Raw genomic sequence first — 23,707 nt, 5'->3', positions numbered from 1 at the left:
GCGCACCACCCCCCCCCGCGACCCGCCCCCAGCTGCCGCCCGGCCCCGCCCCCGCCCCGCCGGCCCGCACTCGCTACTGGAGGCTCGGAGCCCCGCGCCCTCCAAACGTCTCTCGCTGCCGCGCCTCCAGGAGACCCAGAGACACCCGCCCGCGGAAGCGCCCAAATCTCGCGAGAACTCGCCCGGAAGTGCCTGCGCCTTCTTTGATGCCACCGCAGACAGAGAGGAAGTTCCGGAAGGCCGCAGCGCGCAGACGCGACACGCCAGACTCGCGCCACCGCGCCTTAAGTGCGCAGGCGCGCCGTCTGCTCTCTTTTCCGCTCTTCCTTCTGCCCGTCTCTAGACGTCAGCGGCTGTTGGGTCCTATGTCGCGCCGGGCCCTCCGGAGGCTGAGGGGGGAACAGCGCGGCCAGGAGCCCCTCGGGCCTGGCGCCCTGCAGTTTGTCCTCCACGATGATGATGATGTGGAAGAAGAAGGCCCAAAGCGGGGGCCAGGTGGCCGGCGCCCCCGGGGCGCAGGGGAGGAGGGCGTCCGTGTCAACAACCGGTTCGAGTTGGTGAGGCGTGGGGCTGCCTGGGGTGGGGGCCCGGGGTGGGGGCGGCAAGCGAGGAGGGTCCGTGACGTCACGGGGCGGGGCTACGGGGGTCTGGGCTGCAGTGGGGGGCGGGGCGAAAGGAGTGGGCGGTGGCCTGAGGCCGGGGGCGGGGCTACGTTGGCTTTGGGCTGCGGTGAGGGGCGGGGCCATAGTCCGGGGGCGGGGTAAGGGGGGGTCCTGGCTGCAGCGGGTGGGCGGGGCCGCAGCGCGGTGGGCGAGGCTTCGCTCCCAGGGTCTGGGGGCGCCAACCCTGATTTCAGGCTTAAGTGTCTCCCTCGCGGTGCTGTAGCAGGGCCTTCGCAAACGATCTCGGTTGGTCCTCACAACCCAGGACTCGGTGCCTCTCTGCCCGTCGCTGCGTCCCCATAGCAGGTGTCTGGCACAGAAAAATAACGCCACCCCTCCACCCCCGCCCCCCCGCCCCCCCCCCGCCCCCCCCCCCCCCCCCCGTCTCTGTAGCGCTGGCCTCAGTCTGTAATTCTGCACGTGCTCGTTCTCGCTCCCTTGACCGACCTGTGCGGCAGGTACCGTGTCTGCTTGCTCACCGTGTGTCCCTAGCACCATGTGCCCGGCGCACACTAGGGCGCGACCGCGGTTGCCGAGTGATTGGAGGAGTACCAGTAGGTGTGAAGATCGTGGAGACACCAGCTGCCCAGCTGTCGTCTGTAAGGGTTTTTAGTCTGGCAACCGCTCCCAACTTCAAAGGAAGTTGGCAGGTTAGGGGCCCATCCTAAGACTGGGGAGTGTGGGCTGCCAGTCTGGGAGTTTGGTTTAGAGATTGTCCACGTTTCTCCAACGTAAGAGGCAGCCTCACCCTGTAGTTTCTGCTGGAGGCGGGACCAAGTCCGTCTTCAAATTCTCCAGACTCTCCCGCCACCTACCTCTTCTGAGCCTCCTCGCTCCCTTGTTTCTTGCCATTTCTTTGTTTTTAATTTTTTATTATGGAAAATTTCAAACACATGCAAAAATAGAGCAGTACAAGTAACCTTCACGGGCCCCCACCCAGCTTCCACGGTTCTCCACACATGGCCGGTTTTTCCCCAGTGCTCCCATCACATCATTTATCCCTAGGTTTTCCAGTCATTTTTTGACTTCTCTCAAAATCCTCGAGGCTTCTTTCCATCCCACTTGTTAACAGGCTGAAATGAGTTTGTGTTGAAGTCGGCTGTTTTCCCTGACCGTCTGTCAAGTGTACTTTCTCCTTTTTCTGACATCCTCCAGGTTTAGTCTTCTTTTTTTTTCAGTCTTAAACAACAGTAACTCATTTGGAAAACGTTCACACGTTCCAGGCCCTGCTGTGATGTCGTGTGTCTTACGGTCTGGGAAGGTCATGTTGTCCCCATTGTACAAATAAGGTAGTAAGTGACACCCACAGTGAAATCCAGGCTCTGGACTCTTTTTTTTTTTAATTATTTATGTATTTATTTTTGGCTGCGTTGGGTCTTTGTTGCTGTGCGCGGGCCTTCTCTAGTTGCAGCGAGTGGGGGCTACTCTTCATTGCAGTGCATGGGCTTCTCATTGTGGTGGCTTCTCTTGTTGCGGAGCACGGGCTCTAGGCGCGCGGGCTTCAGTAGTTGTGGCACACAAGCTCAGTAGTTGTGGTGCACGGGCTTAGTTGCTCTGTGGCATGTGGGATCTTACCGGACCAGGGCTCGAACCTGTGTCCCCTGCATTGGCATGCGGGTTCTTAACCACTGCGCCACTGAGGAAGTCCCTAAAATTGTATTCTGAACCATGCCCTGGTGTTTGTCTCTGAAGCAAAGTTAGCGTTCCTTCTGAAGAAGAAAGGAGGGTAGATGGACAGTGGGCCGGGGTGTGGGGATAGATGAAAAAAAAAAGGCAGGTGCTTCTGTGTGTGAATAGAGGGAAAAGGTGCTTCTGTGGACTCCCTGTGGTATCGGTCAGGTCAGAGGGACCCAGCAGCTGCCCCTGCCGAGTGCTGTGCTGTGCGTGTCCTCCTCGGCTCTCCGGCAGGACCCTGATGTTGCACAGACCTCCGTCGTAGTCTCTGGATTCAGACGCCATCTTCACATCGTCTCCTTTAGGTGTCTCGCAGACGTCTCAGGCTCAGTGTGTCCAGACTTTAACTGCCCTCTCTGCCTCCTCCAGCCTTCCCTGTCTGTTGAGGGCAGCTCCACTCTTCTGCTGCCAAGGCCATCAGCCTGGAATACACCCCTGACCTTTTTCTCTCACACACCGCATGCAAACCCTGGTGAAGTCCTGGGCGGCTGCAGGTGTAGCACCTGTGGTGTGGCCGTCGCCTCTGCCTGGATACTTCTGACCCGGTCCCGCTCGTCCTCTTGGCCTCTGCAGCCTGGTGCAGCAGCCACAAGGATCCTGTTAGGCCCACATCTGCTCTCAGCCCTTTCTCACAGCCCGCCAGGGACCGGATCGCCCGCCTCATCTCCCCCTGATCTCGCCCGCTCTGCTCCAGCCACAGGCCTGGAACACAGGTCTCCCCGCCGTCCCCTCTACCCGGAACACCCCATATTCCTGTGTCACTTCCCCCGCTCAGGCTTCACTCAGATGTCGCCTTCTGAGTCTTGCTTACCCTTCCCACCGATTGAAAGTTACAGCCCCTCCCCCCCTCCCCCCATTCTTCTGATCTTTCCCCTTTTTCCCTGGAAGTTATCACAGAACAAACCGTACAAGTTACCCACGTGTTCTTTTTATCTCATGCTGCTTGGCCCCCACTGCCGGAGAGTATCAGCCGTGTGAGAACAGAGACTTTGTTGTTCCCTTGCCCATCCCCACCCCCGGAACAGTGTCTGTTCTCTTAGGTGTGCGGAGAGGTCGCGGCATGAGTCAGTGTTTCCTCTGAGGACAGAGTGTGAGCGTCTGCACACGGGCTTTGCATCCCGGCTCCGCCTCTTCTTACCTGTGAGAACTTGGGCAGGGTTCCTAACATACGCGTCGGCTCCCCTGTTTCCTGGGGATGATGTTACTTACCTCATGGGGTTGTCACAAAGAGTCAGTGAACTAATGTGTACAGCCCTTAGCCCATGCCGGGCGCGCAGTACTCAGCAAATGTTGATGTTAAATCATGTTGACAGCCAAGAACTTCAGTAGAAACATGTGACCCTAAGTGGTTTAGAGACGTTTCTAGGGGCTGGTACCCCCCTCTCCCCCTGGGGAGTGGGAAGACACCTTTCTGTGACTTAATGGCTGGGACTGTCCTCTTTGCTAGCTCTTGGGTGAGTTTCCTTGGCCTTAGATTAGAAATCGCCTTTTCTACCTCATTCAGAGTGGTTTTTGAAAATCGGTTTTATTGAAATGTAATTTATATGTAATAAATGCACCTGTTTTAAGGGTATAGTTTGAGTTTTGCAGCATAACGTACTGTGCAACTGTTAAAAATGGTGTTGTAAAATAGAATTTATTAGTGTTTTGGGGTCAGGGACCACTTTGACAATCTGATAAAAAACCACAAGCTTTTAAAAACTATCAGGATTTATTCTATATCATTGAAAAGTTTTAGCGAGGAAGATTATTTTTTTCTGAAGAATTACGTGTGTATGTCTCTCTGTTTTCATGTACAATATAGTGGCCAGTCTCTGAAAGAAATCTAGATTGGAAGAAATCGAAGTTGTGTAATTAAATAAAAGGAAACTTGTTCCAAAGTAAGCGTCATTGATGAGGTTGCTCTTGTTTGACTGGAATAAGAACTGGACGTTGTTCAGTGACCGTCGACTCGCGGACATTGGTCATCTTCATGTTTGATGCCCAGTTCTGCTGGCAGCAGGAGCCAGACCCTGGATTCGCATTCACAAACGCATTTGGTAACAGGTGGTATTGGAACCCCTGTAGATTTTTTCACTGCTCAATGGCACATTTGGTCGTGGATTACAATAATTTTCTAAGATTCTTCAGGTTAGTGTCATGTCACATCACTTCTTTTGTCCTCAAGTCTGTGAGAAAACCTTTAGCAGAGGTGGCCTCATCCATGCCAGTTTCCACCTACTGAAAGATGGTAGAAAGATGAGGCTTTGTCATCCCTGACTGCATGCTGGAGAAGAACTTCCTCAGTAATGTCAAGTTTTAATGTTTTCCCTCTTTTAATAGGAAAAATAACTTTTTTTTTCCAGTTAGCACTCTTAGGGGCCCTAAAACGAAAGGCGTTTTTTGCTTTGTTTTGTCTTTTTCGGCTGCACCATGCAACTTGCGGGATCTTAGTTCCCCGACCAGGGATCAAACCCGGGCACAGGGAGGCTGTCCCAGCAGATCGTGGTGCTCATGCTGAGCCAGGGGACAGATCAGATTTGGGATCTGTAGAAGTGGCTGGAGTTAAGGGGGAAGGTGCTGGAGAGGAGGAGTTCCGGAAACCTGCTCGGAGTCTTGGGCTCGATACTAAGCTGTGTTGGGCATAGAACAGCCAATGGGGGAAGGGCAACACGAGACACTCACCACCACTCGAGCTCCCAGGGTTGGGAAAACATTCAGCTCTGACCGACCAGAACACAGAGGCCTAACCGAGAAGCCTGGTGACCAGTGGAGGCTTCAGAAAGGCCCTTCCATAGCAGTAGGGCTAACGTCTCCCTCCAGTGAAGAGTACTCTATGCCTGTCTTAAGATAGCTTGAAAATAAAGTTTGGAGGTATTGTGCTAATCTGCGAGTAAATTAACTGCCTGCCTGAACAAACGTCAACACTTTATTAAGTAAAAGGACAAAATCTAGTCACTCAGCAGTGTAGCATCATGACAGCTAGCACACACTAAAAAATTACCAGACACATGAAGAAGCAGGAAAATGTGATTCATAACCAGGAGACAAAGCATTCAGGAGAAACAAGCCCGGTAAAATCATACGCAGACCTAAGACAAGATATAAATATATTCAAGGATTTAAAGGAAAGCATGAATGTAATGAGGGAAAATATAGGGAATCTCACTAGGGAAGTATAAACTATAAAAGAGCAAATTCCAGATGTGAAAAATATATATTATCTGAAATGCATAACTAGCTTGATGGTCTGAATTGCAGATTATAGATACTTGAGAAGAAAAGGTGAGTGATCTTGAAGTTAAGGCAAAGACACTATCCAGACTGTCCAGAAAGGGGAAAAATAACCTCAGTCCTTTGTAGGACAATATCAAGGAGTCTAATGTCTGTAATTGTGGGAGCGGAACAGAGGCAGGAAGTTGGGCAGAAAAAATAACTGATGAAATAGTGGCAGAAAAAGTCCCAAATTTGACACAAAAGAAAACCCCATAGATCCAAGAAGTTCAACAAACCCTAAGCAGGATATGATTTAGCAGCAGTTTGAATCATAACTGCTGTAAACCCATGGTGAAGAAAAGTCATAAACGAAGCTGGAGGTTAGAGACACATTATCTACAGGGAAGCAATCACTGACTTACCGTTAGATCAGAGCAGGCCTGCAGACAGTGGGTCACCATCTCTAAAGTGCCGAAAGAGAAGTGGACCTGGCATAGTATATCCAGTGAAATGCTTCTCAAAAATGAATGTGAAATAAAAGATGTTTTCATAAACCCAAAAGCTGAGAAAATTCATTGTCGAAAGGCTTACACTAAGAGAAATGTTAAAGGAAACTTCATTTTGAAGGTAAATAATACCAGATGGGAATGTGGATGTATGTGAAGGAGTGCTGGAAATGGTGAATATTGGGATAGATGCATAATCTTTTCTAGTTTTAAAATTTCTTTTTAAGATAATTTGCTGTGTAAAGCAAAAGTAATAGTGTATTGTTGGGTTTATAACATGTGAAAGTAAAATACGTGGCCTGACTAGTAGTGGGAGGAAGGGCAGAGTGGGCTGGGCCGTTGGGTGGTCTCGTGTTTTCTGTGACATGATAGAATATCTCATGAAGGATACTCTCGGCAAACCCCGGAGCAGCCACCAAAAGTATAAGGCAGACACAGTGTGCTGCTGGCATAAATGCAGATACACAGGCAAGCACAGCAGAAACAAAACTTCAGAAGTGAATTCACACACAGTCCACTGTTTTTTTCCAGAGCAAGTCAGTATCCCTGTAAGACATGGTGTTAGAATAACTGGCTGGTGGTGTGGGGAGAGATGAACTTCAGCCATACCCGCTCCTCCACACGCACAGTCACAGCTCCACACGCTAAAACTATCACACTTTTAATAGAAGTCGTAGGAGGATAGCTTTGATGTTCCTGGACTGGGTCTAGGAAGCACTAACTAATTATAAGAAAGGGTTGATACAATGGACTTCATCAAAATTTAAAACTTTTCTGCTCATCAAAAGATGTAGTCAGGAAAATGAATAGGCCTGCCGCAAACCGAGAAGGAGCTCACAAGAGCCATGACAGAGGCCTCGCCCCAGAGGGTGTGGCCCCTCAGTAACACGTCAGCCCAATTTTAGTGAACAGACACTTCCCAAAGGAGTGGGGAAGTACTCAACACTATTAGGCTACAGGTAAATGTGAATTAAAATTGTAATACGATACCCCTGTGCACCCATCAGAATGGCCAAAATGAGAGCATGTGGGGCTGGCAGCCTTGAGGCGGGGGATGAAATTGTCCGACCGCTGGAAACAGGCCTGGCAATTCAGCATAAACCTGACGCCTCGCACCCCAACAACCACTTCTGGACACTTACCCAGAAGACTTCACAAATGTTCACAGCAGCTTAATCCACAGTAGCCCCAAACAGGAAACAAAAGACTCCCAATGGATAAACTAATGTGGTGTATCCATGCAAAGGAATACTAGTCGCCAGGAACCAGGAGCTAACTGCTAATACAAGAACAGGACGAACCTCAGAAGCCGTACACTCCAGAAGACACTGGCCGGGCGGGCACGGCGTCCTGGGACAGGCAAAGCCACAGTGCTGAAGACCCTAGGGTTCGCCAGCATCGGCAGGAGGGTCAGCTGGGGGTGGAACGAGGCCTGTGTTTCTGGGGTAACAGGAGGGTCAGCTGGGGGTGGAGCGAGGCCTGTGTTTCTGGGGTAACAGGAGGGTCAGCTGGGGGTGGAGCGAGGCCTGTGTTTCTGGGGTAACAGGAGGGTTTTGTCTCCTGATAAGAGTGTAGGTTACACAGCTCTGCCAAAACTTGTCCTGTACGTTCATTTCAAGAGATGTAAATTGTACCCAGGTTTTTTCTTTTTTTTTTTTTAAAGAAAAAGCTTCCTACCCCCCAGCAGAGATCCAGCCCCTCCCCCGTCCTCACTGAAGTGTTCATGGTGCCTTGTCCTGAGGATTCCAGAGAGCACACAGGCAGCAGACAAGACCCTCTGGAAATAGGGACCCGTTTGGGACCTCGAAACTGATGACCATGGCAGCTCCTGGATGGCAAGTCAGATTGATGTCAGGATGCTGGGCGGAGGTCTCGGGCCGGCGCCGGCCCGTGTGGGGAGCCGTGAGTCGTGCTCCTTCGCAGAGCTCTTTCCAAAGCTCCTCAGGGTCCTGTGTGCAAGAGTCAAGAGTTTTTCTTTCTGTTGAAGTTGACCTTGGCATGGAGCTTCTCATAAACTGGAATTTCTGGAAACACCTCAAGCTTCCACAGGGGGCTCAAAAATGAGAATTTTTTTTTTAAGGATGTGAGCATGACTTAATAAAAGTAAAGCAGTCCCGGGCTTCCCTGGGAGGCGTCACCAGCGCTGAGTGCTGGACAAAGCGTGGGGCTGTTCCTCCGGGACCCCTGCTGTGGAGAGGCACCGTCCGCGGGGCCCTCACTGCAGTTCCTCCCTTCGCACCGAGGTCCACGGCGGGGCCTGGCCTCACGGTGCTGTGCCCGCCGCGGTGTGCGTGGTCCTGTCGTTACAGAAAAAGGTCTGTGAATTTGCTAGGCAGGTGTCACACAGCCCTGAGCTTCACCCTGGCCGCGTGGGGACCTCCGCTGGTGAAGATGCGAAACCAGGGAGCACAGACGCGCGTGCGTCCCTTCCCTTGAGACTTCCGTCAGAGCCCCGGGCCCCGCGGGGACAGGCAGTGGCCAGTCGCTGAGAACTTCGCCCCAGTTTTGTTCTGAAATCATCGCAGGGTTCTGGGGGTTAGAGTGGATTTTATTTTTATTTTTTTAGCTTTATATTTTTCGGATGTTCTGAATCTTTTATGTACGTTTTTGCATTTATTTTTGGACCTCGGTGAGCCAGGTCGCGTCCCTCTGATGTGTCTCGTGAAGCGTGGTGTTGGTGCTGCGTGTCGCCTCTTTTGTTTGCTGATTCATTTACTAGCAGAAGGGCCAGAGCTTGTCCCGTGACTTGTCCCTGCCCCGTCTCCTCCAGAGCGAGGGTGTGAGTCTCCTGGGACCTTCCTTTCAGCATCGTGTTCCTGAGGTCTGCGTGTGCACACGAGCGTGGTTCGTCCCTGTTCACCGCTGTCTAAGGCTCCCCTGACGGATGCGTTACCGTTCTTATTATTGAGTATCTATCTCCTGGGCCTTGTCTTCCCCCAGGCGCTGGTCCTGTCTGCTGGTGTAGAACAGCTGGCCGGAGTCCAGGTGGGAGGAGGGAACAGTGAGGCATTAGCGTGTGTGTTTACTCTGGGGTGGTGCTCGGTAGGGGGAGAAGTTGTCCCGTGTAGGATTCCTCATCACGTCACCCCTGAGGACAGATCCCGTAGCCACACAGCGCCCCAGCGTTCTCTGGGACCATGACTGAAGTGGCCCTGGCCCCGCACTGCTGAGAGGGGAGCGCCGTGGCCGCTGGGCTAGCAGACATCTGTGGTCCTCCCTCTACAACCTCAGCGACCCGGAAGGTGCCCGCCCCCCTCTCCCCGCAACACGCGTGCATCTCAGAGTCACCTTTTAATTGGTGCCTAGGATGCCCCCGTAACGCCCTTGCTCCCCCATCTGTGTTTCCAGATAAACATCGAGGACCTCGAGGAGGCGCCCGGGGTGAACGGGGACAGGACCGACTGTCTGCTCATCGATGCTGCAGCATCGGGGGACAAAAGGAGGGCCCAGAGTGGACGCTCAGAGTCCAGGAAGGACGGCGACGTGGCGGACGCGGCGGTGCCCCCAGAGCAGGTGCAGCTCCCCCTACACGCCCCGCTGGCGTTCTCTGAGGGCCATTTTGTGAATTGCCCGGCTGCCCCCAGACTTCCTTGGGAGCCCTGATCAGATTGGCTTGGAGTCCTCAAGACTGGTGGCGGCTGGCGAGGGGCCACAGTCTGGGTCCCCAGACACGTCTCCCTGGCACGAGGCCTGCCCCCTGTTTTGGGAGAGTGCCCTTCTGCCCAGGTGGGGCGTGTTCTTCGTGACTGTGTGTCTGCAGCTCGGGCCGGGTGGACCGGGGCCCTTGGTGGATGCACTGGAAGAGACACGTAGGCCAGCTTAGGGTTGGTTGGGTGTGGCAGTGGCAGCTGAGCAGCACGGTGAGGAAGGGGGTCCCTATAGGAGGCCCCTCGTCACTCACCCAGCAAGTGCTCACGGCGAGCCAGTCTGTGCCCTCCAGGGACCTCTGGTGCAGCTGGGCACTTGACTGGTCTTGGGGTGCCGGGGGGCTTCCTCGAGGACCTTCACACTGATGGAAGGTGGTGGCCGGGGAAAGGCACGAGAGGTCTTGAGGTGGGGGACTGCAGGCGTGGCGGCCTGGGGTGCGGAGTCCTGGGCTCCAGGCCGGCTGAGTGTGGCAGGGAGTGGTTGACACGGTGACGGGTGAGAGCAGAGGGCAGGTGGGCGGAGGGTCCAGACCCCGTGAGTGGTCAGGGAGACCTCAGAAAGGTGGGGGCCAGACCAGAGTCAGGGAGACCAGTGGGAGGTGTCAGTTGCTGTAGAGAAGTGGGTGCGTTCATAGGACATTCAGAAGGTGGACGGCCGGGCGGTGGGCCTGCTGCTGTGTCCCCGTGCAGCTGGCTGCTCTAGTTCTTGGATTTAAGATGTCATTGTCTGTTTCCATTGACCGAAATGAGCTTCTTTTGTTAGTCTAATACAAGTGGCAGACTCCGCAAGAAGAAAAGGAAACAGAAAAATAAGAAAAACGCTACAGGAGAAAGCTCGGTATGTGTGGCTGGTGGATTTCCTCTCTGTTCTTTTCTGAATGTTTCTTGAGGTGGTGTTGAAAACATTTCGTTTTTTTCTTGATGTTTTATCTGACTAATTTAGAGGTCAGGGGAAATTACCAAATTTGTTCACTTCGATCCTTGAGGGTTAGAGCCCTCCTCTCCGTGCTTTCCATTTTCTAGCAAACATCCGAAACGGTGCTCTTCCGATGGCAGAGTCCCTTCCTGGTCTGTGATTCTGACTGTTCCTCTTACGAAGCATCTCTCCTTTTTTCTAAATGTACGTGCAGTACAGGGTGTTCAGATTGTACTGTCTTTCAGGAGGGAAACACAATATAATACTTGTTCTTTGTAAGAGTAAATCTTGCTATTGATGGTTACTTATAAAGTCAGCAGGTCAGTGTGGTGGTGAACATGTCATTTGGGGACTTGCAGGAGAACGGGCTGGAGGACATCGACCGCATCCTGGAGAGGATTGAGGATGCCAGCGGCTGCAGCCACCCAGGCCCGCCCCCACTGAGTGCCAAGAAGCACGTCCTGTACGTGGAGCACAGGTGTGGCCTCGCCGAGTGAGGAGAGCTCATCTGTGGGGACAGCGGGGAGGGGACGGGGCAGCCCTGACCTCCCAGGACCTTTCTCTAGCTCTGCGTGTCTGGGAACGTTCTTTCTTGGGCTGCATTAAAGCTGCCGTTCAGGGGTGAATTATCCATCCCCTGTTCCTTTAGGTGCTTAATGAAGCCCTGTCCCAACCGCAGACTGTTGCCAGCATTAAAAATCAGCCACCTTCCTTCCTAAGGCAGTGAAGACCCCTCGATCTCATGCCCGGGCTCACGCTGCTCTGACTCGGCCTGGCGAGTGGTGGCCGGTCTCGGCCACGGGCCGTGTGGTTGCAGAGAAATCAGGCCTGCTGGAGAGCCGTTCTCCCTGCTGGGTCCTTTTGTGACTTTCTAACATTCTCAGGATCGTTGTTAACACACTCAATTTCATTTTTCTCTGTAAAATTTTCAATTCTCTAGACACTTGAATCCAGACACGGAACTGAAAAGGTATTTTGGTGCCCGAGCCGTCCTGGGGGAGCAGAGGTAAGACCAACACTGCTGTGTGCTCAGCTGAGGGAAGGGAAGGGAGGGTGTTTCAGCCACAGTGAAAAAGGAAGCCCACGGGACCCGAAGGGGAGTCGAGGAGAAGTCGCGTGGCCTTGTCTGTGGGTGTTGGGCTCCATCACTCACTGCCTGCTCTCCCCCGCGGGTCCTAGTTTTACAAAGATTCTGAAGTTTGAGCTTCTGGCCTTGAAATCTTAGCCAGACTCATTTTTGCTTTTCGGTCGAGAGCAGTGCCGATGTGGGGTTTGGGGTCTGAGATGAGTTTGACCTTCGTGGACGTGAGTTCTGGTGGCTGGGGCCCTGCGGTCAGCGCCGCGGGAGCGCCCAGAGCGTGGGGATCCCGGACGTCCTGTGGGAAGGGGGCTCTTCTGCCTGGGCCGCTCCCTTGCAGGGCGCAGCCCTGACTGTGGGAGCTTTCCCTCGGCAGAGGCTTATAAATGCTGCTTATGAAAAAGAGCTGCTTATTCAAGCAGTTCCGAGCCGTCACCCTTGCCCCCCACAGATAACCCTTCAAGGCTGTTTGCTGCACATCCTGGGCCCCGTGCACATGTCTTGCTTCCTGAGGCTGTAGGGTTCTGCTATCTCTCACATCCCTGGTTTGCACGGCTGGGTCCTGAGCACCATTTACCCTGCGCTACTGCACCAGCAGCATGGGGGGAGCAGGCGCCCAGGGCACAGGTGTCGGGGTGCATTTGGCGGCAGCGCCTGCTGGCACTTGGCGTGGGGATGCCCAGGAGGGGTGTCACCCGCTGCCCCCCGAGAGTTGAACCCCTACGCCCCCCGTCTGCGTGCTGCTTCCTCCTCGGATCCATGGCAGGTGTAGGAGGCTTTAAAGTCTGTCATGATGTGAAGAGGAAAAATAGTCTCCATGTGTTTGGTTTTTTGGTCTTTTTTTAATTGGGGTATAGTTATTTTACAATGTTGTGTAGTCTCCATGGTTTTTTTTGTTTTGTTTATTTATTTATTTATGGCTGTGTTGGGTCTTCGTTTCTGTGCGAGGGCTTTCTCTAGTTGCGGCGAATGGGGGCCACTCTTCATCGCGGTGCGCGGACCTCTCATTATCGCGGCCTCTCTTATTGCGGAGCAGAGGCTCCAGACGCGCAGGCTCAGTAGTTGTGGCTCACGGGCCTAGTTGCTCCACAGCACGTGGGATCTTCCCAGACCAGGGCTCGAACCCGTGTCCCCTGCATCGGCAGGCGGATTCTCAACCACTGCGCCACCAGGGAAGCCCAGTCTCCATGTTTTTGACTTTGTTTTTTGTTTTGTTTTGGCCGTGCCGTGTGGCATGAGGGATCTTGGTTCCCCAGCCAGGGGTTGAACCCGTGCCCCCTGCGGTGGAAGTGCAGTGTCTTAACCACTGGACCGCCAGGGAAGTCCCTGACTTTTATTTGTTTGATTATGAATGAGGTTGAGGATTTTTTTCATGTCATTCGCTCACACTTTCCTTGTATTTCTCATTGCATTTGCTTTATAATTTGCTTTTATTTTTGGTGTTAAGTTATTCAGGACATAAGGGTCTCTGACTTTGTCTTCTTTTTTGGAATATTAATGAAAAACATTTTAACTCAAAATGTTCACCTTTTTTACCTGGATTGCCCTGGGCTGGACCTTCCACCCCAACCCGCCCTCGCTTCCTTTGCATCTGCCTGGTCTGTCTGTACATGTTTGCCTGGTCTTATTTCTGTGCAAATTATACTTACTACTAGCAGTTAGTTAATCGTAACTGCATTTATTGTTTTTCACAGTGTTACTGTAGTTGTCATTTATTACGTTTCCTTCTGTAAACAATGAAGTCCTGTGCGTGGGCTCCCGTGCGCAGCCGTGGTCCCTCCTCGTCCCCTCGCCCCACTCGTGTCCGGTCCCCTCGGGATCTCCAGGTGCCGTGTGCGCTGCTCTCTCCCGGGTCCTCCCGTCTGGGCCTCCTCTGCTGCTGGTGTCTGCTCCCCCGTTGGCGCCCCACCTCCCAGTGGCAGCCTCTTCTGCATGGACGGCTCACTGCAGGGCTGGACCATCCCCTGGGATTCCATAGACGGGACAGTTCTGAGCATCCAGTGAATTCTCCTTTTTTTCACAATTACCAATTACCCAGAATCATTCCACATTTTAGTTTCCTTCAGATTTTGACCATGGTTTTCTTGAAGAGTTGTTTTTTCTCCTGCAGTTTCTTACTTTTATTTCATCCCATTCCTAACACAATCCAGATTTTTACTCAATTTTTTTCTTAATGAAATAGTTCATATTATCAAAAATGTATCCAGAGTGATATACATGGGTCCACTTGGCCACTACTCAGCTCAAGAAATAAAGCATCAGTGACAGAGCAGAAAGCCCTCGGTGTGACCACGGCTGTGGGGAGGGGCGAGCGCCTGCAGCAGAGACCCCGGCTGAGAGAGCCGCGGCACTGGGCCTGGGGGAGGGAGCTGGGCCGACCCCGCTGCCCACCCGTGCTCCTGTGTCTGGCTGGCTTTCTTCCAGAAGTGTGTGGGTGTTTGCTGCCGATGTCCCATCTCTGTTGCTTGGCGGGGCGGGGTCTCCCGAGAGGGCAGATGAGAAGGGCCCTCTGCCCTGCGCAGCCGCGTCGTCCAGGGGAAGGCAGCTCATTTGTGTCCGCGGGTCACTGCCGGCTTGCTCTCGCCTTGTCGTCTTCACGTTAGGTTCTCACCTTCTGTTTCTTTTCTACCTTTCCTAACGTTTTGCTGCACTACAGGTTTCCTGTTTCTCCTCCCTCTTCCGTGGTGGTTTGGTTGCTCGGATCACAGTCTGCCGTCTCGTCCGGCAGGGTGACGGCCGTTGTCAAGGCGGTTTGTGTTCTGTCCTTGTCCTGCCCTTGCCCGCAAAGGTCCGGCAGCGGAGGTAAAGCCGTACCCTGTCTGTTCTTCGCAGGCCGCGGCAGAGACAGCGCGTGTACCCCAAGTGTACGTGGCTGACCACCCCTAAGAGCGCCTGGCCCCGGTACACCAAACCAGGTGAGGGTGCTGGGCCGCAGGGACACGCCTCTGCGTGTGCAGAGCCAGTGTGCGTGTGTGCAGCCGAGGGCCCTGGGAGGGGCTGGGGGAGCCCCCTGTCTGGGCACAGACCCCCACCTGCCGTGTGTTTTCTTAACCGTGTGCTAATCAGTGTTTCTCCACCTTCTTCCTTTGTGCTGTGGATCCTACGCCATGGGAAGCAGTCAAGTTCACTTTATATTTTGTTGCAAACTGGAGAGTAATTTAATAATTAATAATTTAAAGAAAATGAACATTAATTTAATAATTTAAATCAGTAATTTAATTTAGTAATTTAAAGAAAAATAGCAGCAGTGCAGAAAGGTTTGGGTGCAGGGTAATAATGCCCTGCCGGGGTGGGGGGGGCTTGGCTGTGTGGCATCAAGGATCATGGGGCCCTGGGGCCTGGCATGCCCTGCGAGACCCCCTGTGCTCAGTGAGGACATGGGAAGCCATGGTCCTAGTGGGCATCTCGTCCCCCTTTTCCTTCACTCCCATGTTCCCAGCAGCGGCCCCTGGGCACAGGCAGAGAGAGGGGCTCATTGCCACGGGGTCCTGTAGGGCTGACCTCAATGGGGCCGTTAGGAGGGTGTCGCCAGGGGCGTCCCGGGACCCTGACTAGTCTCCTGAAGGTAACGAAGGGGAATGAAGTTGTCAGGCTCACGAGAAGACCCTGGACCCCGTCCACCCAGAGTCAGCGCAAGGAGCAGAGAGAGGACGTCGTGGCTTAGCAGTCCCTGTCGCCTTGGAGGCCTGGCAGTGGCCCCTGCGCCATGTCCCACGCCCGCCTGGATCACGGCTCTAAGCAGACAGTGTCTGGGGCTGACCAGACGGGGTGGGGGAGGCGGGCTGTGCGTGTCCCCTCCCTGTTGTCCTGGGATGTCGGTGCTCCGTCCACGCTCCTGGGGGGAGGAACGTCTTCACAGGCAAGGTGTAGAGGCGGGTGTCGCTGGTGTGGCCCGAGCTGCGGGCAGTCAGCCCTGGGCATCCTGACGCCGGCACCCCCTACTCCCCCAGGTCTGTCGATGCGGCTGCTGGAGTCTAGGAAAGGCCGCTCCACCTTCGCCTTTGAGCACAGCGAGGAGTACCAGCAGACGCAGCACAAGTTCCTGGCCGCCGTGGAGTCCCTGGAGCCCAACAACATCGTGGTGCGCGGGCGCCCTGGGGGGTCTCGGAGGCGCGGGGCGCGCGAGGTGCCGGAGGTGGGCCCGCGGCCTTCCTGGGCCTCGTCCCATCAGCGTCCTCCCGCCTCGCAGGTCCTGCTGCAGACCAGCCCCTACCACGTGGACTCGCTCCTGCAGCTCAGCGACGCCTGCCGCTTCCAGGAGGACCAGGAGATGGCGCGGGACCTCGTGGGTAAGGCCTGGCGGGCAGCCCCACCTCAGTTGCTGGGGACGTGGTGGCTTTGCCAGGACGTTCTTTAAGTGGGCGCTTTATTGAGATAAAATTCATCTACTGTGAAATTCACCCCTTTAAAGCATACAGTTCCTTGGTTTTTAGTAGATGCAGACTTGTACAGCCTCATCCTTGTTGATTCTGGGTCACTTCCACCATGTGTGAAAGAAACCCGCCTCCCCTAGCCCCTGGCAACCGCCGGTCTGCCCTCTGTCTCCGGACTTCCCTGTAAATGGAATCACGACACACGTCTCCATCTGGCTTCTGTCATTTACCGTGATGTCCTCAGTGTTCACCTATGTGGGCCATGTGTCAGGACGTCATTCCTTTTGTGATGATGGATGGTCCACATTTCGTGGCCTGTTTCCACCCTCGGCTCCTGGGAGTCAGCCCCTGGGGGTGCGTGGGCTTCATGAGAGGCGTGTGGTTCCTCCGGCCGGAGCGGGCGTGGCCAGGTCACACCTCTGTGGTTGACGTGATCCCCGTGGGCACGTCCTCGCCCGTCACTTTCCAACTTCTAGTCTCGTGGCCACCTCCCTTCTGGAGCTTTCCTCAGGAGCCACAGAGGACGGGTTTGCAGCCGCCGCGCAGAGGCTGACGCCCGCCCCGTGTCTGTTGCCTGCAGAGCGTGCGCTGTACAGCATGGAGTGTGCCTTCCACCCCTTGTTCAGCCTCACCAGTGGGACCTGCCGGCTGGACTACCGCAGGCCCGAGAACAGGTGAGCCGGCCAGCCAGGCGTTCACAGGTGCACACCGTCTTTCCTCGCGAGTGTCGTAGGCGTCACAGGTGACGTGGGTGCTAGGGTGGGCGCAGTGGGAACAGGTGCCACGGGACCGTCCACGAGGGCTCCCACTGGGGTCCCAGGGCTTCACGCTGTGTTTAAAGCTTGAACGCAGGAGGGCTGGGCCTGAGGGCGGACGGACCAGGCTGGCCTGGGCTTTAAACTTGTCCACGTTAGGAGGGAGCCTCACCGGCCGCCTCACTGCGATGGGACCGCTAGTCGTGTTTCCTTGTGTGTTTGGACTCGGTCCGCAGCCCACGCATTTGGGGTCCTCGGGAACGCCTTGCGGGCAGCAGCTCGAACGCAGCCCCATCGTGTTCCTGTCACGCATGCCCATGGGACCCTCTTCCTGCAGACGCTCCTCCCCCGAAGCCCCCGCTCTCAGCAGCACAGGCCTGAGCGGACACCGCGGCCTCCCTGCTGACCTCAGCCTCTGGCCTCTCACCCTCCGCCTGCTCTTCAGGGCCCTGCAGGCGTGGGCACGCTCTCCGCTCTGGGCGCCCCCGCCAACCCTCCCCGCACCCCCCCCCCCCCACCGTGTTGTCTCCGGCCGTCCTGGGTTGCGTCCCTTGTAGGATGTGTTCCCCAGCCTGGGGGCTGTCGTGGGCCCCAGGGCACAGTGACCCCCACTGCACAGATTGTCTGCAGCGTGTGTGGGGTCTGAATTTTCTCTCTTGCTTCTAGTTGTGTGAGTTTTGTCTCTCCAATGAAATTCTTAGTTCTTTGCGATGCTGTAAAATACTAACGTTCCCAGGCATTAACAGGGCAGGGAGCTGTTGATCAAAACAACAGCCCACCAGGCAGCTGCTGAGATTTGAGAATAAATCTAGATGGTAATTACAGTAGCAGATTTTAACTCTCCTCCCTTAAATGATAGTTTTTAAAAAAAATGCCCAAGAAGATGCAGATCTCCACTAACAAATAGGCTTGGTTTTCTGTCCGTGCACACACACGTGACCGCAAACAACAAGCAGAGTCACCTTCTCTGCAGACCGGACCCTGGTGAACGTTCGCGCTGATTAGGCCACACGGGAAATGCCAGCGAAGCCTGTGGGCAGAGGGTGGACGCAGTGCCGGACGAGGCGCCAGGCGACGTGCTCTGCTGCCTGCCGTGCTCTCATTCACGAGGAACTGTCTTGGGTCTAGGAGCTTCTACCTGGCCCTCTACAAGCAGATGAGCTTCCTGGAGAAGCGGGGCTGCCCACGCACGGCGCTGGAGTACTGCAAGCTCATCCTCAGGTAGGGCTGCCGCCCGCTCCCCTCCCCACCGGGGCCGCGGCCTGCGGACGTCCGCGCCGGCCCACTGTGGGTTTTGTCTCCCTCTGCTCGCCGTGCTGCCTCCGGAAGCCTGGAGCCGGACGAGGACCCCCTGTGCATGCTGCTGCTACTCGACCACCTGGCCTTAAGGGCACGGAGCTACGAGTACTTGATCCGCCTCTTCCAGGAGTGGGAGGTGGGTGTGAGCACACGCCAGGCCGGGCAGGGACGCCAGGGGAGGGTCCGGGGCTTCAGGCGGGGCTGGGACGCCAGGGGAGGGCCCCCGGGCAGACCCCAGGGGGCCTGCCTCGCCGCCTGCTTACACGTGAGCGCGAGCGTGCAGAGGGAGCCGTGAGGTGGGGGAGGCCACCGTGGCTCGACCCCTGGACGCGTTGGTGCACGTGGGGTCTGAGACGGGCAGGAGGCAGGCCGTCAACTGTCTCATTAATAACCTGCATTTCGTATCCTAGTGGTGCTGTTTTAGATAACACTGGGTTATAGATAATGTAGTAACATAAATTTCACCTGTTTTCTTTTTAATTTGGCTGCTGTAAGATGTAGACTGGCGCTGTGCTCCTGTTGGGTGGCACCGTCTCGGGGACACCTGTAGCCGGGAGCGGGCGGGGGCCAGGAGGTGACAGCCTTTTACTTATTCTGTGTTTGAATTTCTTCACCGCACGTGTTGGTGTATAGTTGAAAGACAGCTACGTAAATTATTTTGAACTCTGGATCATGTGGCCTGCTTGGGCGAGGATTCCCCGGTGCGGGGTCTAGTTCACACAGGTTCCTGGAGTTCACAGAAATGCAGCTGCTGGGCGCCGCCCACGGTGGGGCTGCACCAGGACGTCTGGGGGAGGGGGGGAGGTTACAGAAGTCTCCAGAGACCGTGCTGTCACGTGACACATAGGCATGGGGAGGGAGGCGAGAGCCGGCCCGGTCAGCAGACGTGGAGGTGGGGCGGCCCCACCCCCCAGAGGACCCCGGCCCCTGCCTGACGCCAAGCCGTGGGAAGGTGGGCATCTACTCTTCCCACCCACCCTGCCTGGGTCTGTCCACGTACCCCCAGGTCCTTTTATTTGCCTTTTCTGCACGGAGAAGGGGGACAGCTCGCCCAGGGACATCCGGGCGCCCGTGCGCTCTGCCTCTCTTGTCTGCACCACCTTGAAACGCCCAAACTCCTTGTAGGCTCATCGGAACCTGTCCCAGCTCCCCAATTTTGCCTTCTCTGTGCCGCTGGCGTATTTCCTGCTGAGTCAGCAGGCAGACCTCCCCAACCAGGAGCTGAGCTCTGCGAGGGAAAAGGCCTCTCTCCTGATCCAGCAGGCGCTTTTCATGTTCCCTGGAGGTGGGTGTGTCCCCGCAGTCCCCGCGGGCACGGATGGGTCCCAGCGCTTGCCCCAAGCTCACGGGAAGATGCATTTTCCAGCGGGGACTTCAGGCGCCGGGGCTGCAGTTTGAAAGCTAACTTTGCTCTCAGAGCACCTGGAGGTTTTAGGGTGTCCTTAGATATTAACAGTTCAAGCAAAACTTATCACCTGAAGTAGACGCGTTTTCTCTGGCGGTGGGCTGGGTGTGAGAGGAAACGGGGCCAGGAGGGGCTGAGTCAGCAAACTGGGTGTCTGTCCTCGTCCTCAAGTCCCGGTTCTCACTGGGGTGAGGAGCTCAGAGTTAGGATTGTCCTGGGTCCTCTCGGATGACCTGCTGGTTTCCATGGGCCCCTAAAATTGTGGGTGTGTGGACGGGAAAAGGGCCCACGGCTCCTCTCCTGGGCGACATTCTCAAAGGGTTTGTGACCTGAGAGAGGAGCCCACTGCCCTCTCAGGCCCTGGTGGGGCTGGGGTCCAGCACCGCGTGCAGCTCCGCAGGGGCTGGGCCGTGCAGCTCGGGCCCTCGCGCTCCCTCCCTGGCGGCAAGCCTCGCTGTGGGCGGCCGAGGCGGGGGACGCCTAGCCGCTCGGGGCTCCCGGCAGACAGCGTCCTCAGCCAGCCCCTCCTGCTCATCTCAGCTGGGCTCCATCCACACGGGCTGCCTGGCCGGGTCTGAGCCGTGCTGGCCCTTCCCGATGAGGCCCCTGACGGGAGGTTAAGGCCCTGCATGGGGGGCTGTGGCCGCCAGCAGGGCCTGCTCGCCGACCCAGAGTCTACCTGCTTCATCGGGAAGCTCCCGCCAGGCGCGTGGCTGGAGTGGAGCCCGTCCCTGGGAGAGCGTTGGGGCAGGGGTTCTCTGTGATGAGAGCATCCAGCGCATGTGCTCAGGGCTCCTGCGTGGGTCCCCTCGGGTGCAGATGGGGCCGCAGGGCAGTGGGACGGACAGCCCTCCGTGGCGGCAGGGGCCCCTGGGCTGGTGTGGGAGAGCGGCCTCCCCTGCCCCTCAGCCCTGGCCTTGCGGGCGTGACGGCCCTGCTCCCCCCGCAGTGCTCATGCCTCTGCTCGAGTACTGCAGCGTGCGCCCCGACGCCGCTGTGGCCGCGCACCGCTTCTTCGGACCCGACGCCGAGATAAGGTGCAGACTGGTGGGTGCCCTGGGCAGGGGGCGGGCCTGGGTGGCGGGACTGTCCTCCCTGCAGGGGCTCTGGGGCCCTGGCCACGTGGGCATCAGCCTGGCCTGTTGGACACAGCAGGGGCCCTGGGGCTGTAACGTCCTTGCAGCCGTGAGTGTGGTTCAGATGCCTGTGTTGGCACCTGCTGCCTTTTAAAATTTCTCGTAAAACGTGAAGGAAAACGTGGGACTTGGGAGCCAGCCACCTCAAGCCCGGTCACGAAACTGGGGCGGGCTCTCCGGTGTCTGTGCGCACAGGTGTTTGCGTTCTCCTTGTATTTAGATTCTGATTGAGGAGCTCGTTCTCAGTAAGGACGCTGCATCAGGAGCAAGTGCCTGTGTGCCCTGCCCCGGCGTCCCTGTCCCTTGTCGGCAGCCCCCTCTGGGCAGCCTCTTGCCCCTCCAGGTCTCAGCACGCCCTGGATGCCCACAGGCACCGGCGTGCGCGTGGAGCCGGGGCCCATGGGGGTCTCACAGGCCCCACTGCCCACAGCCAGCCCCCCGCCCTGAGCCAGCTGGTAAGCCTGTACCTCGGGAGGTCCCACTTCCTCTGGAAGGAGCCGGCCACCATGAGCTGGCTGGAGGAGAACGTGCATGAGGTTCTGCAAGCGGTGGACGCCGGGGACCCCACCGTGGAGGCGTGTGAGAGCAGGTGAGCCCGGGGCCGGGGTGCGGGCAGTGCTCTCAGGACCAGGCCCGTCTCGCGGGCGGCGCAGGGCCGCGGCCACCTCCACCACTGCCCCTCGTCTCCCTGGGCCCTAGGCGCAAGGTGCTGTACCAGCGCGCACCCAGAAACATCCACCGCCACGTGGTCCTGTCGGAGATCAAGGAAGCCATTGCCGCCCTACCTCCGGTAAGGGAGCAGGCTGGACTCGGGCTTCTTCCTGCCAGCAGCTCTGCCCCCGGCTCGGGGTCACGGGCAGAGGCCCCTCCCCTCACAGACACTCGCGTTCTGAGAGGCAGAGCCGCGCCTGCAGCTTTCCGTGACCTTATGGGGCTCAGAGCGGTGACCTGGTGGCTCGGAGCCCCGAGGCCAGTAGCCGGCAGCCTGGGAGTAAGGCCCTGACATGTTGCAGGGAGCCTGGGAGTGAGGCCCTGACATGTTGCAGGGAGGTCACAGCATGTGTGAGGGGAGGTCCTGTGGTTCCCACGCCCACGCCGGCCCCTGGGCTCATGCCAGGCCTCTGAAGCGGGCCGGACGAGCGTCCTGGTGGAGGAAGGGCCGTCCTGCCCCCTCGCCCAGGTTTTCAGTACGGGGAGCACGGCCTCGCAAGCAAGGGCCACTCCGTCAGACTCTTCCCACTCCCAGCAGAAGGGCCTGGTCCAGAGTAGAATCAGCTGAAAGTCGCCCCTCTGCTCTGTGCCTTTCTGAAGGACGTGAGTACGCAGTCTGTGCTGGGCTATGACCCTTTGCCTCCCTTGGACACCATCTACTCCTACGTCAGACCGGAGAGGTACTTGCTGCTCTGCTCCTTTGCCCACACGGCTCCGAGGTCAGTGCTGGGGCTCGGGGGGTCTTGCTGCCTCAGACTCAAGCCCTCAGAGAATACGGTGATCTGGGGTCACGGATCAGCTGTTGCAGGCCATGTGTTTTCACTTATTTGTCCATCTAAGGCCGTTTCTCTGTCAGGTTCTGGAGCAAGTGGTGGAGATAGGGTAGGAAGCAGTTGTAGAATCCGGGAATAAATGTAAAATCAGAACTGCAGTAAGAACCTGCGAGGAAACAGCGGGTGAGCCTGACATGTGAAAGGCTGCTGGTTTCCAGCAGGAGCCTCAGCCTGTGCAGAGGCCCCGCCAGGGACGAGTGTCTGGCAGAGTCAGGCCAGGACGCAGAAGGCCCCGAGGTCCAGCCAGGAGAGCAGGGGCGGGCACCGCGGTGCCCGAGTCTGCAGGCTGCCTTCAGAATTGGCTCATACAAACGCTTTTTTTCCCCCTTTCCTTCCGGTCTTTAAAGCTTTACCTTAAGTAATTGCTTTACTTCAAGTAATTGCTTTACTTCATGTAGAGCCTGTGGTCACAGAGTCACCGACCTGGGAGAGTCACAGACAGACTTTCTCGTTTCCAGGCTTCAGGCGGACATACTTTGTAGAATGAAGTCCTTTTTGTTCTCTGCTGAATTATAAAAGTTGAGCGCCCATTCATAAGGAAATATAGTCTCCAGTTAAATTCTCAACAGGTTAAGATGAAAATTATTAACGATCAGCGTCTGTGGCTTCAACACCAAGCTGACGTGCTGGGCGTGGCCACACTGAGGATGGCTGTGTGCTGTGCTGGCTCCAGGCGCCCGGGAAGTGCAGGAGGGCCCCCCGCCGTGCCCTAACCCTAACCCCCCGCCGTGACGCATGCCCAGAATCTTCTCTCCACCCCTCAATTCTGAGCGAAGGACACTTTGAAACACAGCTTTTCTCAAGAGCGAGTGGGGCTTGCCTGCAGTGGCCCCACTCTCCGCTCCACTCAGCTGGCCACGTTCCGAAGGCCAGCCCCACGCTGGACCCCCTCCCCCTCGGGCCTGAGCCATCCCCCTGCCGCCCCCGCCCCCCTCTCTCCCCAGCCGCCGTGGGGGCTGCCCTCGTGGCCCCGCCAGGGGCTTTCTGACCGTCCTGACTCCCCTTCCAGGCTCAGCCCCGTCAGCCACGGAAACACCATCGCCCTCTTCTTCCGCTCCTTGTTGCCGAACTACACCGTGGAGGTACGTGGAGCCCAGCACGTGGGGGCCGCCAGCCTCTGAGACCGGGTGTCGGGTCCCGGGGCGGGGGCACGACCCAGCAGGCGCGGCTCAGACGAGTCTCATTGCCGCAGGGGGAGCGGCCGGAGGACGGAGGGGCCGGGGGTCCACACCTTGACCAGGGCTTGAACAGGCTGATGCTGGCCCTGCGGGACATGATGGCCAACTTCCACTTCCACGACCTGGAGGTGCCGCGCGAGGACCACCCCGAGGGCGACGGGGAGTGGGACTGAGGCACGGGCGGGGCCCCAGCACTGTGCAGTTACGTTCCTGATTCTGTGCTGGTCGGATCGGCCAGGTCCCCGACCTAGAAGTGCTGCCGTGTTGTCCTCCTGCCTCTGCTGTTCTATAAACGTGAACGGGTTGCGCTCTGCCCGGCGTGAGCTCTTCTTTCCGGGC

At 56.7% G+C, this 23,707-nt stretch overlaps 1 protein-coding gene across 3 annotated transcripts; it reads left to right on the top strand.

Annotated features, from left to right (window-relative positions):
* Nucleotides 1-282: 282 nt before the first annotated feature.
* Nucleotides 283-23,681, top strand: TCF25 (transcription factor 25). 3 transcript variants are annotated; one of them, XM_068528358.1, is made up of 18 exons: nucleotides 283-557; nucleotides 9,386-9,550; nucleotides 10,448-10,522; nucleotides 10,960-11,078; nucleotides 11,541-11,606; nucleotides 14,511-14,593; nucleotides 15,629-15,759; nucleotides 15,868-15,967; nucleotides 16,632-16,725; nucleotides 17,935-18,027; nucleotides 18,136-18,241; nucleotides 19,231-19,390; nucleotides 20,460-20,547; nucleotides 21,077-21,235; nucleotides 21,346-21,436; nucleotides 21,958-22,037; nucleotides 23,200-23,272; nucleotides 23,383-23,681. In XM_068528358.1, exons 1-18 carry the CDS (start codon nucleotides 366-368, stop codon nucleotides 23,539-23,541), a joined length of 2,034 nt encoding a protein of 677 aa, XP_068384459.1. In that variant the 5' UTR covers nucleotides 283-365; the 3' UTR covers nucleotides 23,542-23,681. The 3 variants fall into 3 exon arrangements, with proteins under 3 accessions (XP_068384459.1, XP_068384461.1, XP_068384460.1); XM_068528360.1 differs by having other exon boundaries at nucleotides 288-557; nucleotides 10,960-11,063; nucleotides 21,017-21,235; nucleotides 21,958-22,076; XM_068528359.1 differs by having other exon boundaries at nucleotides 289-557; nucleotides 21,017-21,235; nucleotides 21,958-22,076.
* The last annotated feature ends 26 nt before the right edge of the window (nucleotides 23,682-23,707 follow it).

This window comes from Eschrichtius robustus, chromosome 19 (assembly GCF_028021215.1).
Source record: "Eschrichtius robustus isolate mEscRob2 chromosome 19, mEscRob2.pri, whole genome shotgun sequence".
Taxonomy (NCBI): domain Eukaryota; kingdom Metazoa; phylum Chordata; class Mammalia; order Artiodactyla; family Eschrichtiidae; genus Eschrichtius; species Eschrichtius robustus.
This window is presented reverse-complemented; position numbering and strand designations above follow the sequence as displayed.

Excerpts from the sequence above, each read along its gene's own strand:
- TCF25 (XM_068528359.1), top strand. The coding sequence starts at position 366 with ATGTCGCGCCGGGCCCTCCGGAGGCTGAGGGGGGAACAGCGCGGCCAG. Across the intron at positions 18,242-19,230 it reads GCCTCTTCCAGGAGTGGGAG|GCTCATCGGAACCTGTCCCA; the intron begins GTGGGTGTGAGC and ends AACTCCTTGTAG. Across the intron at positions 19,391-20,459 it reads GCTTTTCATGTTCCCTGGAG|TGCTCATGCCTCTGCTCGAG; the intron begins GTGGGTGTGTCC and ends CTCCCCCCGCAG.